At 38.4% G+C, this 19,374-nt stretch overlaps 1 protein-coding gene across 2 annotated transcripts in view; it reads left to right on the top strand.

The window, feature by feature from the left end:
- Positions 1-19,374, top strand: part of ANKAR (ankyrin and armadillo repeat containing) — a 70,768-nt gene that overhangs the window by 12,616 nt on the left and 38,778 nt on the right. For both annotated transcript variants that reach the window (XM_058711358.1, XM_058711349.1), the window contains 6 exons: positions 510-613; positions 4,596-4,776; positions 5,945-6,164; positions 7,668-7,703; positions 14,911-15,112; positions 17,815-18,023. In XM_058711358.1, the coding sequence (XP_058567341.1) occupies positions 510-613; positions 4,596-4,776; positions 5,945-6,164; positions 7,668-7,703; positions 14,911-15,112; positions 17,815-18,023 (952 nt within the window). The remainder of the gene's footprint in view (positions 1-509; positions 614-4,595; positions 4,777-5,944; positions 6,165-7,667; positions 7,704-14,910; positions 15,113-17,814; positions 18,024-19,374) is intronic.

Genomic DNA, 19,374 nt, shown 5'->3' with positions numbered 1-19,374 from the left:
TCCTCTAGAGTTTAAGAACAATAATTTCATCTAGAATTTAATATAAACATTATACATTTGAATTGTCATTGCTTTTCTACCTTCTTTATATTTTCTTTTGTATTTTTTCCTCCCTCCTGAAGTAGGAACTGGATACATGCAAATATTATTAGGGTTTAATGGGATATTATATTAAAAATTTATCATTTACGTGTAAAATTTCATCTAAAATAAGCCATAATTGATGGGGCACCTGGGTGGCTCAGTCAGTTGAGCACCTGACCCTTGATTTTTGGCTCAGGTCATAATCCCAGGGTCGTGGGATAGAGCTCATGTCAGGCCCCATGCTGGGTGTGGGGTCTGCTTAAGGTTCTCTCTCTCTCTCTCTCTCTCTCTCTCTCTCTCCCCCCCACCCCATCCCCAACTTGTGCATGCATGCATTCTCTCTATATATCAAATTAAAAAGAAAAAGCTATAATTGTTTAGACTTATTTAAAGATATGTTTTTAATAATATAACTCATATTTTAGAATAATTTAGAAAAAATACGGGATTGTGCTGCTAATACATTTGTAGAAGATTTAGGATACAAAGAACATTACTCAATACCAGTCATGGAACTTAACGGAAAAAGGTAAGGAACTTTTCAGTAATTATTCACAGTAGTGACAACCTGTTGAAAGTTAGGAGAAAACAAGGAAAGTGTCAAAATGCAAAGGCTAACTTAATACCTCAGCATGGAGATCCTAGCACAATAACGCCTCTGACTGAAATAGAGAGTCAACAAAATAAATAATATATTTATTACTTCATGCACTTTGGTACATTCTGTGTAATAATCTTTAGAGATAGTGATTAGTTCTTATAATTAACATCATTATTAAATGGGAATGGAGGTGAGGATCAAATCCTATGAGCCTGCTGAAAAGCAGTGGACTCAGCAAATACCCCTTTAGTTCCATAACAGATATGATTTAAAATCCTCTTCCTCTGCTGGGTCTTGTTACGCCTGCCAATTTTTGAAGGGGTGTGTTTTTCTTAGTTTTGCTAGGATCTTTATGTCTTGTGTTCTTGGGTTTCCATGTCTTGGTTACTGAAGTTTATGGAAAGTAGTGTAGGGGCATTACTATTGGGAGGTAGAGACTTGAGATTTAAAAGCATATAGGAGAGGTTTTTTGTTTTCTGTTTTTTTAACGCATGGAAGTGGCTTAGAGACCAGGACCAAGTCTGGAACTCTGGAGAACAGCAGCTTTTAAATAGGGAGATGCAGAAGAGAGAACAAAGGAGTTGAGAAGGAATGATATAAGGAGGAGGACCAAGAAAGTACGATAGCATGGAAGCCAAATGGGGAGGAATTTTTAAATATGGAAATAGATTAAAAGCATCAAATTCAACAGAGAAAAAGGCCAAGTCAACTTAAGACTGAAGACAGCACTCTAAATTCGGCAGTGACTTGGGAAGAGGATTAGTTCTGGCTTTAGGCTATGTTTAGTGAGCTGAAGGGTGAAGTTGGGGAGAGTTCATGTGATGTGAAGAAGACAAAGATTACACATTTCTCCAAGATGCATGGTCGTGAGGAAAATAAGAGAAAGGAGGCAAAGGGAGAATCAGGATAAACAATGAAAGGTGGGTCTTTTCATTGAATACTGTCTGGATGCACACATAGTACTAGAGATGAAGTCAAAGACCATGTGGCTAATGACTTCCATGATTTTGGAGGGAATTAAGTAGTAGACCTCATGCCTCTAGAATGGACAGTTGGTGTGGATCTCGCTCGAGAAAGAATCCCTCATTCAGGGATCCAGCAACTGCTGACACATTCCATGTACAACACCTGCCAAAGTAAATAGTATTTCAGAAGCACCTCTGAATAACACTTTATCCCCCCAGGCTCCAGTGACTAGCTGGACACTAATGATCCTGAGGATGCAGGGAGGCAGCTGAGATAAAAGCTGTACTTGGTGAGAGGTTGTTATAGGTAAAGGAGTATGGTTGGCATAAGCCCACTGTCATTGAACAGTAAGAGATCCAGTCAAATTGTTTCAATGGGATACTATAGTAGAATGGTTCTCTAGTTTCTGACTAATGCACAACATTGGTCATCAATGTTGGTGAATTGCAGATAGATGGATTTGAATTTGCAGACTTGCAAAGGCAGCATGAGCTTGTTTCCCAGACCCAGGCAGCATGGAGTAAAAGTAAAAACCACAAGTGGACTAATAATCAGTGTTTTCTTGGTTCCTGTAACAATTACTAGAGAACCTTCAGTTCCATAATATCCACCCCTACATAGTTATTTTAGGAATCTCATATGCCAATGGATCAGCTCTCAGGTACTGTGAGATATCTTCAGTTTTCCTCTTTCCTGTCTGAGCAATCTGTAATGATCCACTCCTGGGCCCCTGGAGCTCAACAGACCCTATGAAGGCAACTCAACATTAATGCCATTGTTGTCTCTGACATCATTTCTACTGGTTGTGGATCTGGGGTCACTTCTGGAGCTGGCTTCTCCCGATGCCTGCTATATACCTTGTATCAACTGTGAGGCATGTTGAAGCCAACCCAGTGAAGTAAGTATTTCTTTCCCAATTTTATTGGTTTCAAGGAAGTGCTACCTTGAACTCCTAATAATTTGATGCAAAAACAGCTCTTTTAGTCATTTTGCTAACAGTTCTTTTCTGTGATATAGGGATCATTTGGTGAATGATTGAAAACATGCCATGTTAAAATCTCCCCTCTTTGATTTTAGGGGCATTGTTAGTGGACTGAGGTCTTGAGTCTTGATGTTCTCTTTCCTCAGAATGGTTTATCTCCTAGGAAACCCCTGGTCCATTATGAAAATAGGGTCAGTTCCACTGGCCCTCCAGGCATGCCTGAAAACATCTAAATCCTAGATTCATTTTGGTTCAGGTTGGGCCCTCCTACCATACCAGAATCAAAAAGTAGGGGCCACAGTCAGATACCCAGGATTTGGCCATTCCATTAAAGTACAAGAACTCATGAATTATTAAGGTGACAATGACTGGAGCAAAAAGATTAATTTATATCAGTACCAAAATGTCCTATTTTGGGGACAGTATACCAGCATCATGATGTTGCTGTGATTATTAGGAGGCAGGTCAGAAATCAACTTAATGTGACAATGGTGTATCAGGGAAATGTGGTCCTAGAAGCTCCTCAAAAACTGGGTGCAGATTCCCAGGTAGAAGAATCTGAAGGGAGCTGTTATAGTTCCTGCTATAACTAGAGTAGGGAGCTAGAAGCTCCTCAAAATCTGCAGATTCCCAGGTAGAAGAATCTGAAGGGAGCTGTTTTAAAAGTGAGGCCCTCTTATAGTTCCTGCTAATATCTACACATAGGTTTTGAGTAAGAGCAGTGATATGTCCCTATGCAGTACTTGAATGAATTCTCCCTCAAAGCACTGGCCATCTGGGCTTTCTATGCTTCCATAGAAAGGGGGCCAGTGCAGATAGTGTATCCAATCTTGGGGGGAAGGGGTCACAAAAGTCTGTGGCCAAAGACTTTCTCAGGGTATAGCCACCTTCACCACCTCTTGCTTCTCCAGTTTCTAGGGTAGGATAGCCCCCTGCTGGTTCTGGAAGCTTGATTTGTATTGGATAAGTAAATTGAATTTCTAGAAGAAATCAACCCACATTCCTTTGGTATTTGTTAAATTTATACATCTGTTTCATTGCCTGAGCAGTGATCTAAGAGTACATCACTAAGTACCAGAGCCCCCAAAGGTAGTCAGCAGCTTCTGACCCCATAGCAAGTTACCACAGCCAGAGGCAGCTCCCTGGAGAAGTACATGAAAAGATAGAGGTTGCTGGCACTGGGGCTCTATGATGTGGAGCGGGGCCACTGAGAGACCAAAGGACATCCTTAGTGTGATCTCCTGGGCCTGTATCCATGGAGGCAGTCTTATGAGACTTGGGGTATCTGTTTGTGGTGTCCACTCATAGCAGCATGTGTGACACCAAGGGAAGGTGAGCTGTTTTCTTCTAGGTATTTAGTTTAGTCATCCAATGTGAATCAAGCATCCGGGTCTGATTCAGACAGCCCCTTAAGGTCCTAGAGCCTATCATTGCTGTGATGTGAAAGCCTTCAAATCTGAGTAAGATTCAGAATACCTGCTCCTCGATCTTAGAAGCAAGTCCCTAGTGATGAAGTTGGCACTTGTACAAGTTGAGGCCCATGGACAGTGACAAGTTCCACCACCTGGACTGGCGCTGTCTCTGCAAGGTGTGGGTAAAGATGGCCTTTAGTTTATATTTTTATGGTCTAGTTTCTCTTGGGGCGAGAAGATGGTAGACAGGAAGAATGACAACCTCAAATAAATGCAAACAGGTCCTCAAACATGCCTTCATCCATGCAGAAGTCTATATTATTCAGAAAACTGAAGTGGAAGTAAAGGTCAAGGAAGAGAGGATATTAGCCTCTGACCAGTTCATAACATAGCATTTCCCTAAGACTTTCTTTTTCAATCAATACAATTTAAACTACATTTTTGTACTTAATTATTATAGAAAAATAAAGTTTAGCTAGCATAGAAAAAAAGTAGCAAATTACTTCAAAGTCAGAAAGATTGATCTTTTTTCTTTATTTTTTTTTTATAGCTACTATGTGGTCTGTTTTGAACTTGAAACTTTCTATCATCAACTATATAAGACAAAGTGGTGGGGAGCCATAAATGAAATCGTGAATAATCTGAAACCAAAAAGACTTCCACTAACAGATGCTCAATTACATGAGCAATTTAAGAAAAAATTTGGCTTCAAAAAAGCTATGAAATGCAAGGTATTTCAGTAATCATTACATAATTTAGTATAGGAGGCTATTATAGATAATATGTTATTATAGGTAAGTGTATGTCTCAAATTTTTATTTTAGGGATAACTATTGGGTTAAATGAAGTTTTCAATATGAAATAAAAATTCCACATTTTAGCAGCTTAGAAGCCATACAATTCTGGATAATAAATTTCTGGTAGGGTTCCAAAACAATCTGTTAATGAACTGGATTGTGACCAATCTTAATAAAGGTTAGTATTTATTGAGTGCTTATTTTATATGCCAGGTGCTTTATAAATCCTTTTAACAAACTTTTTCAAGGTACTAGTACTACTGTTGTCATTCTGGTTTTACAAATGAAAAATCTGAGGTGCAGCCAGTTAAGGATCTTTCCCAAATTACACAGCTAGTAAATGGCAGAGTCTGGCTTCAGTCCTGGGAACCTAACCTGAGGAACAAAACCTGGCATTCTGAATCAAATCTCTGTATCTGTTTCAACAAACCTTGATGCACAGCTTCTGGAACTGATAAATGAAGTGGTGAGCTCACCAGTTTCAAAGGACACACTGGCATTTATTTACCATTTATTTGTTTCAATGTCCATAAATTTAAGAATTGAATAAACTGTTCATTTAATTTTAAAATATTAAGTGGTCAGAATGTTTCAAAGAAGAGTGTAATATTTTTACCTCTCTATTCTGAGAACTAGAACAAAGAAGACAAATTGTATTTCTATAGCTATGTAATTTTAGTTTCTACATTTCTAAATTAGATTGTTCTTAAATCAGAAAAGGAACCCAGGGATCTTCATTTGCTTAAGTATTTCAGGAAACAAATTTTCCCGTTTTAAGCATCTACAAAGAAGGAGCTATAATTTCTCCCTAAAAAGTGGGGGGTGGGGAACTTCCCAAAAATATTTTTTAAACTTCTCAATGTTTCTTAATAGTTCTAACAACTTTAATCATTGCCCAGTGAGACACCTTCAAATGGAAAGTGAAAATTCTACTATGACTGAGCACCAATCATGTAATTATATCAATACATACTTATTAATTATATATTAGTATTATATTTATTATAAATATATTAATATATGTTTATCATCCTTTTTTTCCTTAAGCCAAAATTTAGGTGTATTTTAAAGAAACTTATTCTGGTGCTCTTAATCCTTTTAGAGCATCCCATTTGGTATGAAGTCTGCTGTTGAAAGAGGATTATCTGCTGTTTTCCATACATTTAGCCGTAAAACCTCAAGCTTGACCATCAATATTTCAGATGAGGCAGGCTATGCCATTTTCCATCATGCTGCTTTACACAACAGAGTTTCTATTATATGTCAACTGTGCAATGCTAGCTTCAACATCAACCAAAGACGCTTTGTTATGTCTAGCCAAGGTACCATAAAGTTTAAAACATCTAAACTGTTTTTCTTTTACCTGCTCCTACTCAGAGTTAAGAAGACATGTTGATTATAGAGCAAGATAAAAATTTGGTATTGTATCTAGAGCATAGTTGAGGTTTGTGTTTCCCTTATTTCAGAGAGGCTCTTTTCTAAGTATCACTTATTGCTCTCTCATATAGTATTATTTATTTCTTTATTGTGTCTCCCTCGCTTGAACATAAGCTCTGTAAAAGGCAATGATTTGCTTTACTTTGTTTGCTATGGTATTTGAACGCCTAGAAGAAAGCCTGGCATTGTAGGTGCTCAGGAAGTAGTTGTTGGATGAATGCATGATTAGATGAACACAAGGTAGCATTTGATAATCACTGGCATAATTAAAACACAGTGGTGCACTATAGAAATTCACAGAAAAGGTAGATAAGTAGAGATCCCGGCAGAAGATCCTTTTTTATCCCAGAGTTCTCAAGCAGGGAATAACTTCTTCACAATATATAAACTTAAATAATATTTAATAACAAAAAATTCTTATAATAATAATTGTTTTTAATTAATGGCCCCTTTAAAGCTAACCCTAATTTTGACTTTTAAAAAGCCACTTTTTCCTGATTCTTAGGTAGGAATATATATATATATATATTTTGCTTAAGTATTTCAGGAAACAAATTTTTGTTTGTTATATATAAACAAATATATATATATATATATATATATTCCTATTCACTGGAATAAATTTAACCAGTATAAAAATAATAATGTTGAAAATGAAAGCAGAAGTTCTCTATAACTGAAAAGGGAAATACAGATTAAATATCAGGAATGGCCGGTAAGAAAATTGTGATTTTATATTTTATCTTATATTTTATATCTTATATTGTATCTTATAATATTTTGTATCTTAAAAAACTGTGTTATATTTTCACACACCAAAACATGTTCTGCTTTAATCCTATTGGCTACTAATAAATTATGTACTCTTATCAGTATAATTAATATGTTTTCATATTAAGATGCTTCTATTACTTGATTGAAATAGCACAAATTCAGTTAAATTTAAATATAACAAGTAGCTTATTGTTTAAGGATACATAATATTTTAAGCCTTTCTTGGTGTGAAATAAATCTTTGGTAAATTAAAGTCTCTCATTCATCCTGTGACTGCTTGGATTTCCATTTGCTAAGAATTGGATAGATTTTGACATACGGAAAATGTATAACTCTACTGGCAACATCCACATACGATGACTCACCCAACACAAAACTGCACCAACTGTCAGTTTTGACCAGACTGTAGAGACGCAGCATTCCAGGTCTGCTCTGCCATGATGCCGGCTGTGTGCACCAAGCCCAGATGGCTTGACCAAAACCTCCACTCAATCCTGTCATTGATATATAAATATAGCAATTTTATTCTTATTCATATGAATCTATTTTGACTAATCTAGGGAACTCATATATGTTAGTAATCGTACTTCTGTGTGTATTCCCCTTTAAAACAGAGTCATCAAAAATGGATGTGAAAAAAGAAAGAAATGGTAAGATATAAATAAAATATTTGGTGCATTTGAAAAGGATATTGCATGTATTAAAACTCTTCTATAGTATATAATCTCCAAAATGTTCTGTTACATGAAAATGTCACATAATGATATTTTCTATATATTTTGAAGTCTAAATTTTTTCTACCCATGGTTGTTTATCCATATTCCTCTTAAGTCTTGTTTTTTTTTCTTTTTTCTTTTTTTTACTGTGGAATTTACAGTTACCTCTACTTATTTTTTAAAAATGAATCCCCAAAGTAGTTTTTATGCCAAAAAAAAAAAAAAAGCAGTTAATATTATTTAGATATGCTGCCACCTAGTGACAGTAACAATTTATGAGGACTGAGGAATGAGGCATTTTTGACTGAGGTGAGAGATTTTACCTAAGTAGTTTTTGTTAAATGTTTATTTAGTGTGTGTGTGTGTGTGGGGGGGGGGGGTCTGGTGCTGAGAGGGAGAGAGAAAGGATCCTAAGCAGGCTTCTCGCTTTCAGCACAGAGCTGGACACAGGGCTCCATCTCACAAACAGATCATGACTGGAGCAGAAATCAAGAGTCAGACACTTAACTGACAGAGTCACTCAACTCAGGTGCCCTTGACCTAAGTATTGAATACGGAAAATCAGAAAAATTTTTAAAGGCTGTACCTTCCATATCTATATCTAAAAGACTATATACCTTCATACTCTATATAGGATAATTCAAGGAGGGTTTTTTTTTTTCTTTCAGGTTTTAGGCATGTTTAATAGATCAACGACAACCAACTTCAGCTTGATTTATCCCCAGAATATTCAGCTAGCAACACAATGAACCTGACATGAAAGTGGTGAATCCTAGCATGATTTAGCCATTCTTCCATGTCAAGAGTTTAACATCTTTTTTAAAATTCCAGTATACTTAATGTACAGTGTTATAGTAGTTTCAGGTGTACAATACAGTGATTCTACAGTTCTATACATTACTCAGTGCTCATCATGATAAGTGTACTCTTTAGTCTCCATCACCTATTTCACCCATTCCCCACCCCCCACATCCCCTCTGGTAACCACCAGTTTGTTCTGAATATATGAGTCTATCTTTTGTCTCTTTTTTCCTTTGTTTTGTTTCTTTTTTTTTTTTAATTTTTTTTCAACGTTTTTTATTTATTTTTGGGACAGAGAGAGACAGAGCATGAACGGGGGAGGGGCAGAGAGAGAGGGAGACACAGAATCGGAAACAGGCTCCAGGCTCCGAGCCATCGGCCCAGAGCCTGACGCGGGGCTGGAACTCACGGACCGCGAGATCGTGACCTGGCTGAAGTCGGACGCTTAACCGACTGCGCCACCCAGGCGCCCCTCCTTTGTTTTGTTTCTTAAATTCCACGTATGAGAGAAGTCATATGGTATTTGTGTTTCTCCAATCTACTAACTTCACTTTGCATTATATCCTCTAAATCCATCCATGTTGTTACAAATGGCAAGATTTCATTCCTTTTTCTGGCTGAATAGTATTCCATTGTGTATACAGGAAAACCTTGGTTTGCAAACATAATTCATTTTGGAACCATGCTTGTAATCCAAAGCAGTTGTATATAAAAGCAAATTTCCCCATAAGAAATAATGGAAACTCAGATGATTTTTCCACAACCCAAAAATATTCATACAAAAATGATTACAATACTGTAATATAATACAAAATAATAAAGAAAATATAAAATTAACCTGCACTTAGTTTGAAAACCATCGTGGCTGGTGTAAGTGAGATAAGAGAGAGGAAAGTTATTGTGTAGGACAACTTTTACCATCACTAATGGAATCACTGCTATCTATTGACTCAATGAAATCTTTTTCTTTCCATGCAACTTTAACAAGGAACCTATCCAATGACACTTGATTTTGCCTCCTTTGAGAATTTTGTGGAAATGTGACGTTACATTGTTGTTAAACAGATTCATCGCTGGTACTCTTACAGCCTTATTCAGGTGGTGTTTTTCTACATAATTTTGCACTGTTTCCAACACTTTACACATCTCCCTAATCTCATTTGAAGTGAGGGATTCCTCTGCCTTTTTCTCTTCCTCTTCACATGAGATGCAGGCATAGACTTCTTATAAAATCTTACAATTTTGGCCACTCACATACCTCATTCGTACTTTTCGATGATTTCCTTCTTTTTTTTTTTTAATTTTTTTTAATGTTTATTTATTTTTGAGACAGAGAGAGACAGAGCATGAACAGGGGAGGGGCAGAGAGAGAGGGAGACACAGAATCTGAAACAGGCTCCAGGCTCTGAGCTGTCAGCACAGAGCCCGACACGGGGCTCCAACTCACGGACCATGAGATCATGACCTGAGCCGAAGTCGGACGCTCAACCAACCAAGCCACCCAGGCGCCCCGCGATGATTTCCTTCTTAACTTCCACCACAATCATCTTCTTCTTACCGCCTTTCTTTTCAACATTTTTCCGCACGGGGACCATTGTATATGCTTACACAGATGTTGAATATAGTACAGTATTAATAAACTTGTCATATACTGTATTTAATGTAACTGGCAATAAGGCAGCAGAGGAAAGAGTCTATATCTGCAGGCAGGCTGACCTAGAATGCAGCAAAGTATCCATAAGCTTACCATTGGATGGAAAAGCAAAGGACTGTCCATAGGTGCTTTGAAGTGACAAAAAAATACACTGGTGCCAGTTGTGGGCACCTTCCAACGTTCTGAAAAATCACCGATTTCTGCCAAACACTGCAGCCTGAGACTGAACATCCGAGCATGGGAGATGATCACCCACAATCCCACAGAGGGAGAGAGAGAGAGAGAGAACGAGAGAGAACCATTGGCTTAGTTGTGATCATGTGATATTTGACATCACATACTACTGGTATTGCAACACATCACTTGTTTATCAAATTAAAATTTACTAGAAATGTTTGCTTGTCTCGTGGAACACTCACGGAACAAGTTACTCCCAATCCAAGGTTTTACTGTATATGCATACCACATATTCTTTACCCATTCATCTATCAGTGGAGACTTGGGCTGCTTCCATATTTTGGCTATTGTATATAATGCTGCAATAAACATAGGGATGCATGCATATTTTTGAATTAGTGTTTTTGAATTCTTTGGGTAAATACCCTGTAGTGTGATAACTGTATTATATGGTAATTCTATTTTTAATTTTTTGAGGAATGTCCATTGTGGTTTTCATTTGCATTTCTCTCATAATTACTGACGTTGAGCATCTTTTCATGTGTCTTTTGGCCGTCTGTATGTCTTCTTTGGAGAAATATCTGTTCATGTCTTCTGCCCATTTTTAGATTGGATTATTTGTTTTCTTGGTATTAAGTTGTATATGTTCTTTATATATTCTGTATATTAACCCCTAGATGAGGGTTTTCAACCAGACAATAGTTTCTTCAGACAACATAAGCCCCTCCAGAACTTCCCTAATTCTAGTATGTCTTAGGCCAGTGTTTCTCATCCTCAGCACTGTTGACATTGTGAGCTGGATAATTCTTTGTTGTTGGGGGCTTTCCTGTGCACTACCAAATGTTTTGTAGTATCCCTGACTTCTCTACCCACTAAATGCAGCAACCTCCACCCCAGGTCTTACAAACAAAAATGTCATCAGACATTGCAGATGTTGTGGGGAGGGCACTTCATCCTACTATTCTGGGATAAACTTTCAAGTACAAAGGAATCATCCAGGGATCTTGTTAAAATGAAGATTCTGTTTTAGCAGCCTGGGTGGGTGCCAAGATTCAGCATTTCTATTAAACACAATTTCAAGTAGTAAGAGGGGGATATAGGATAGTACTCCTGCCCCTGGATTGTGCTGAAATGTTTTTTGGAGGGAGGTGGAGAGGAGAAGGAGAGGGTGAGTGGGGAGACTTGTGTGTGTGTGTGTGTGTGTGTGTGTGTGTGTGTGTGTGTGTTTAAAAAAACAAAAAAAATGTTGAGGTCATTTTGATTTTTTTAAGTTTATTTATTTATTTTGAGAGAGAGCGAGAGAACAAGCAGGGGAGGGGCAGAGGGAAAGGGAGATAGAGAATCCAAGCAGGCTCTACACCCTCAGCACAGAGCTCCATGTGGGGCTCAAACCCACAAACCATGAGATCATGACCTGAGCTGAAACCAAGAGTCAGATATTTAACCAACTGCACCACCCAGGTGCCCCTTGGTGTTTCTCTTGCTGAGAGCAACCAACAGCCTTTCATTGACTGAAATAAACCAACATATTCTATAGTCCTATGATTAGGTCTCAGTCTTTTGTGAGAGCCTGTGCTCCTGGACTGTGAACTTCACATGTCTTTGTTAGTCTTCTCCCTGACCTTAGCTGTGTCAGGATGGATGAAGAGTGGCTAGAGTTGGGTATTTCCCTTCCCCTAGGTAGGTTAGGCTCTGATAAAACCCAGCAGGTTAGGCTCTGGTATAACAGTTTCTCCTGAGGCCAAGCCTTGTTAAGGAAAATGGAATGCTCTGCTATATCTCAAAATGGTTCATTTTTCCCTCCCCCTGCTAGAAGCATGAGGGGATTTTTCTCCAATATCCATTGTGAGATCCTGGTCAAACTCCAGGAGTTAAAACTCACTAAAGCATGGGGGCCTCCTGGGACTGGGGCCCCCAGAGTTTTAAACTCTCAGACTTATCACAATGAGCTGCCAGCAATTCGTCAATTATAGTTCAGATTTCCCTACTGTTACTGAAACCCAAGTTCAGCTGCCTGCTGCTCGAAAAGCCAATACTTGAGGGGCACCTGGGTGGCTCAGTCGGTTAAGCATCTGACTCTTGGTTTTGGCTGTGTCATGATTTTAGGGCTTGTGAGTTCCAGCCACACATCGGGCTCCATGCTGACAGTATGGAGCCTGCTTGGGATTCTCTCTCTCTCTCTCTCTCTCTCTCTCTCTCTCTCTCTCTCTCAAAATAAGTAAATAAGCTTAAAGGAAAAAAAAAAGCCAATACTCAGAGACAGTTTTGATTGAAAAGGAATCTGAGCTTTATTCAGGAGGCCTGCCACTAAGAAAGCAGACTCTTGTCCCCCAAGGCCAACTCTGAGGTTTCTGCCTCACCCAGGGATTTTTTTTTTAAGGAGTCTATGGCAGTTAATCAGTAAATCAACTACAATTGTCCATAAAAGTTCTTAATTACACACAGACACAATGGTGTCAGTGACAGATGTTATCTCAGTGCTTGAAGGTTGTGCAAGGTAGTTGTGCAAAGGGGTCTGGTTCCTTACTGCTCAGGGGTTGTACAGGAGGGTCTGATTTCTGTTTTGTGATGTACAGAAGCCTCTGTTTTTTCTAAGAAAGAATGCATGATCTATAGATTATGAAGAAATGGCAATCACTCACATGGGCTAAGTAAGGGTGATTGCTAAAGCTTAAAGACTACTTGGTTGGCTGGAGGGGCCCAGGGGGCTTTACTACTCACTGGTTCTTGTGGAAGTTTCTTTTCAGTAAATTTTGATTCTCTGTATCAGCCTGTCCATATCTTCATTTTTGGAGGCAGCGTTTTTGCCCTGAGACCTCACTTCTCTATCGGATCTAAGAAGCGTTGTTGATTTTTCAGTTCGTTTAAACTTTTTACTTGCTCTTAGGACACAGTGATGATTTATGCACCTTCCATGCCTGACCAGAAACTGGAAGACTAAGCAGTGACCTTAGGTAGATAGATCAGAGCAAATACTGTAGATTACCAAAGGCTGTGATGTAAAGCTTACATGAATAAGGCAGGCCAGAGGTCTTTGGAAGTGTCTGAGTTGGAAGAAAACCAGTGCTTCACTGAGGAATTACCATTTAGGCTGAGAAATAGGAGTTAGCTGGACCCTGGTCAGAAAAGCATGTGGGAGAAGGAAGCTATCAGACAGCGGGAATAGCCCAAGGTGACTGGATCATTCATCATCCAAATAAGGGAGACTTGAAAATGGAAGAGGCACTGTTAATCATTATGCTCAGGCAACAGGCATAGATGAGTACTTTCCTGGGCAAGCTGGGTCGTGTGGCTGATTACCCCACATTTGAAGAGAAGAAGCAGGCCCAGATGAAGAGAACAAGTTGTGTATGTCATGGGTGTTTTGGGGTGAGGGAGGTAGCTGTTGGTTCAGGTGAATTGGAACCAGTGGATCCTTTTCCTGTATTCATGATCGATGACGTTTTGAAACCTCTGAAGCATTTTAAGCAAGGAAGTAAAAAGATCAGATTTATATTTTGAAATAATGGATTGGTGAAGGGCAAGAACAAGGTGGGGTACCAGTTGGGCGGCTTGGAGTGGGGAGGTGGTGGCAATAAAGATAAGTGCTAGAGATATTTAGTCTTGGCAATGGACTGGTTATGGAGATGAAATGAGAAGGAGACACTGAGTCTTTCAGGTGTCTGGTTTGTAGAACTGGCTGGATAGTGATATCCTTCATTGATTTAGGCAGCAGTGAAAGAGGACCAGGTTTGGAGGGGAGTTCAATTCAGAACATGTTAAGTTTGATGTGGTGTGTGGAGACACCTCGTAAGAGGTTAGAGATAAAGATGTGGAGCTTGGAGAAGAAACAAATCTAGAGACATAATCCTGGGAGTCACCGACTTATAGGTGGTAAATGAAGTCACTGCGAAGATAAAAAGGCCAGAGACAGAGCCCTAAGGCTCATGTAGGCATCGGGATAATGAGAACGTCCCAAAGGAGACTCTAAAGGAGTAGCCAGAGAGGTAGGAGAAAAATAGGAGGTTATGGTATCACAAAAGCCAGGGGGAGAAAAAACATTTTAAAGAGGAAGAACCTTACTGTTGAGAGGTAAGATGAGAATTGAAAAACACCCACTGGATTTAGTGACACGGAGGGCTTTTGTGAACATATTTTTCTTTGAATTTCAAAGGATTTTACCTCTTACTACAAAACATTTAAGTAAAATGGAAAATAAACAAGAAATAGCTTATTTGATATCACAAAACTATTTTACACATTGACTGAATTTTTCAAATATTTAATATTTTCAATGTTATTTATTCTTCATTTATAAAGAAGTACTAATTTTTAATGGTCAGACATCCTGAATTAAAGAAATCTAGAATTGCCTAAAATGATACTTTTTAATGCTTATCTTGCTTATCTTTTATGATATAAAAGCTCCAGATAAGCACTAAAAAGCTCCACAGATGGATATCAAAAAGATATGTTTTTAGATGGACATTTTAGACCTTGACCGCCTAAATAATTGTCCATACATTTTAGGTCCAACACCTCTACACCTGGCTGCACAGGCTTGCTCACTGGAAACAACCATCTGTCTACTCTGTTTCAAAGCTGATTACACACTTTCTGAAAAAAGAGGTTGGATGCCGATTCACTTTGCTGCTTTCTATGACAATATTGGCATCATCATTGCTCTCTGCAGGAAGGATCCTAGTTTGATAGAAGCAGAGGCGACAGCTGAGTAAGTTATTAAGCATTTGTAAAAACATAAACCTCTGCTTTCATGGCTTGCCCCAAACACTGACAGTAAAAGGAACGGTTGATATGATCCATGTGAAAGGCTATGTAAGGCTTACCCTCTGGTCCCTATCTTCTTCATCTACCACTTACCTCTACAATGTATAAAGAGAGAACTGCCATTGACCTATCCATGCTATCTGAAAGAATAAGAAGTAAACCCTAGGAAGTTTTTGCTAAACTTTTATTAGTGGTTTGGTTCCACAGAGCAGTTTATCAGGTTATTACTTAGTGCTCTGGAAGAAGCCTGAGACTAAGGAGGAGAAAAGTTGCTCTAAATTGGAATCTACCCAACCAGGAAACAGCACAAGATTATCAAAGGCTGTAGATTACCAGATTATCCAGACCAATGTGGATAGGCCTCAGATAACAGGAGAAACATCTAATGGTATACAGAAGAGAAACACATTAAAAAGAAGAAAATAACTATGGGGGCACCTGGCTGGCTCATTTGGTGGAGCATGTGACTCTTGATCTCGGGGTTGTGAGTTCAAGCTCCACATTGGGTATAGAGATTACTTAAAAATAAAATCTTAAAAAACTTTTTTTTTTAAGAAGAAGAAAATAACTTTGAAATAGAGAAACACCCCAAATACAATTTCACAATTTAGCTTCTATTTCACAATTCTCTTTCATAATTTAGCAGAGGACCAAACTTTAAGATGGAGGTGTAACTTCTCCTGAAGGGTACATTCTTGGTTATAATTGAAATACAAAGTTATCATTTTGAATCTGAACATGATTTAGGCATAGTTTCATTCAGATATTTCTGGGTCTTCAGATAACCTGGCCATTATGATTAAGTGAAGAAATTAATCCTCCCTGTAGGTTGGGGCAAAGATGTATGCAAAGAAAGCTTTCAGGAAACAATGGTCTCTGGCTAATAGTTTCTCTAAGAGACTCTGGAAAGAGCCATGGAATATAGAGACCCGAATCAGCTCTGCTCAGTCATATTGTGACAATGTCTTCGAGTGGAGCGGCATAATGATTAGTGGGTTGTAAAAGCTCAAACAATTGGATATCAGAGGTGGAAGTAAGAAGCTATCTGTGAACATAAGGAAAAAGGAAAGGATTCATAGAGAGGACAATTACCGAGGTTGGGATCTGTGTGGAGCTAATGAAGAGTGCGACCATGCAGGTGTGTATGAATATGGAGTCCAAATGAAGGTATGACAAGGAACTGAGAGATCAGAACACAGATGGTAATTAGCATGGATGTTAAAGTCACAATCCAAGGGGTATGTTGGTGAGGCAGTTCAGGAGCTAAGATGCTGGAAGAGCACCCTGCAGGGCAGGGGGAATGGCAATATGGAACTGAAAAGAGAAATACAATTTATTGGGTAGTATGCTTTTCATGAGGAAAATCAGAGTGATAGTGCTAAAGTAGAAGTAATCTTTATTCCTACCACTGAATAGGATAAATAAAGCAATAGAACAGTCTTATTAAAGAACAAAAGGGAGAAAGTGAAGAGATGTTTACTCATAAAAGACAAGAGTTTCTCTAGGACCCAGGGAAAATGAGATAGAGGAGAGAGAGAGTTTGGGGGCTAACTGGGCAAAGGTGAAAGAAAGTTCAAGGACAGGCAGCAAGAGAAAGAGGTCTTCACAAAGAGAGAGGCATGGGTATAAGGATAAAAAGTAGGCATGTGACAGTGAAAAGAGAATGAGAGGGAAACTATGTATCGAGACTGTGCTAAGCACCTTATTCATCCCTTACACTAACACTGTGAGCTGAGTGTTGTTATCCTCATTCCTGGACAGATGAAGACAATAACCCAATTTGCTTAAGGTCACACTGCTAGTGAGTAGATCTGTTAAGATACAATCAAAGCCACTGTGACAAACATATGCCAAAAATTGTAGTTTAAACAAGGTACACATGTAACCTTCCTCCTGTTGCTTCTTCACATGTGGCTTCCGTATCCTGATTCAAAATGCCTACTCTTGCTTTCATCGTTATGCCTGTATTTTAGCCATGAAGAGAAACAGAAATGCAAAGTAGTGGCACATTCCTTTTCTCTTTAGGGAATTGCCCAGGTCACTTCTACTAACATCACATTGGCCAAACTTAGTCATTGGCCAATAGGTATCCATAAAGGAAGCTGGGATGTAATATTTGGCTGGACAGTCATGTGCCCAACCAAAGATCTTCAGTATCTAAGAAGCAGATAGTGGGATTTTTGAGAAAATCTGTTAGTTTCTGCCATGATGAGGAAGCTGGGATTTGAGAACTGGACATGAAGAATAAAGAAGTGGCTTGGAACACTCCCTGGGCTCAGTTTCACTATGTGTACAATGGGTTGATAATACTTGCCTTGCTGTTTCCTTCGCTCATAGAGTTGTAAGGATTAGATGAGGTGGTGTATTCTAAGAACTCTGAGCGTTATCAACTTCTAAACAAATTCTAAGGTGTGATAATTAAGTTGGGAGGAAAAGTAGGGGCAAATACTAAGGACAGCCAAGGCAAGGGAGGCAAATCTATTTATATGTGGAATATGTGGAATAATACCATGTACTGAAGAGAAGGTGATGATATGAATCAATATAAATCAGCCTTCCTCCAACAGCAATGTGGACGGCTTCGCAAGAAGTAAATTTGACACTATACGTGTGCTTAATTATCATAATATGTTCCTTGATTTTTAGGAATCAGTGTACTCCACTGTTGCTTGCTGCCACTTCAGGAGCACTGGACACTATTCAATACCTATTTTCTCTTGGTGCTAACTGGAGAAAAACAGATATTAAAGGAAACAATATAATTCATTTATCAGTGCTAACCTTTCATACAGAGGTTCTCAAGCATATAATAGAGTTAAATATTCCTGAACTTCCGGTTTGGAAAACTTTGGTAGGTGAGTGCACAACACATAATCTCTTTATAAATAAATGTTCTGATTATTATTCAGCTTAATCATTGATACTCTGAAATAGAGCAAATAAAATAATACATGCATCATATTTTAAGCAGTTAAAATCAAAAACTGTTTAGTTAAAAGCAAGAATACAAATAATACTGAGCTATATTTTGTGTGTTCAAAAGTACTTTTATTTCTAAATTAAAATCAAAGAATAATAACTCACACTGTACTTTACACAATTATATTTATTTTTATTTTCCAACTTCCTCCAAAAGTCCATCTATCCTCCTTTCTGTCAAAAAAGCAAATTAAAACAAGCAAAAAACAAGGAAAGAGGAAGAAAATTAATTAAAGTGAAGAAAACTCCCTCCAATTTATTCCTTCCTAATTTAAAAGACAGATTCAGGGGCGCCTGGGTGGCTCAGTTGGTTAAGTGTCAGATCCTTGATTTTGGCTCAGGTCCTGATCTCAGGGTGATGAGATCAGGCCCTATATCAGGCTCCATGCTGAGTGTGGAGCCTGCTTAAGATTCTCTCTCTCCCTCTTTCTCTGCCCCTCCCTGGCTTGCATGCGTGTGTGTGCATACTCTAAAGTAAAATAAATAAATAAATAAATTAATTAATTAATTAAAAAAACATAGATTCAGCAACATTTTCCCTCATATATTGATATATGTTTTATGAAAATTTTTGCTTGAGATGTTGCTCCAGATTTTTGTTTGGTCTAGCCTGAAATATTATAAGGATAAGGGTCTCTAGGCCAATTGAATGCACAAATCTGATTTTACTATCCCTCAAAACCCCACTAAAATTACACAGAGCTTAACTAATAACATCAGCAACAGCAGGAAATAAGCTTTCAAGAGAAAACAGGAAAGGAGAAAATAGCAATAAAATGTTGGAAACAGGCAAGTCTTAGAATTTAGCATACTGGACAAATCATCCCAAGCTGACAGTGGGAAATCTGAGGATCTCTCAGACTTACACCATAAATCCTCACTAGGCACTCTGACTGAGAGCACCAGGCTAGGCCAGAAAGACCGAAAGAGGCCAAGGCAGGAATGCTCCTCAACAAACAGGAAACTGGGAGTCTGCACCAAGAGAAAAGCAAAGGTGATTTCAAAGATGACAGCAAATGAAGTCCCCTAATGGAAACTGTGTACCCGGGCCAAAGGGATGTGGGAGGAATTACCGACAGGTACAAAGAAAAACCAGGTAGATGGAATAAAATAAGGTTCCCAAGAAAGACAAAAGTAAGAAAGGAGACAAAACTGTAGTACGCTGCAATGCTTACCTGTGAATAATACCTGCATAGGCATTATAATAAGTATGGAATATTCATTTAA

The sequence above is a fragment of the Neofelis nebulosa genome, chromosome 2, assembly GCF_028018385.1.
Source record: "Neofelis nebulosa isolate mNeoNeb1 chromosome 2, mNeoNeb1.pri, whole genome shotgun sequence".
NCBI lineage: Eukaryota > Metazoa > Chordata > Mammalia > Carnivora > Felidae > Neofelis > Neofelis nebulosa.
This window is presented reverse-complemented; position numbering and strand designations above follow the sequence as displayed.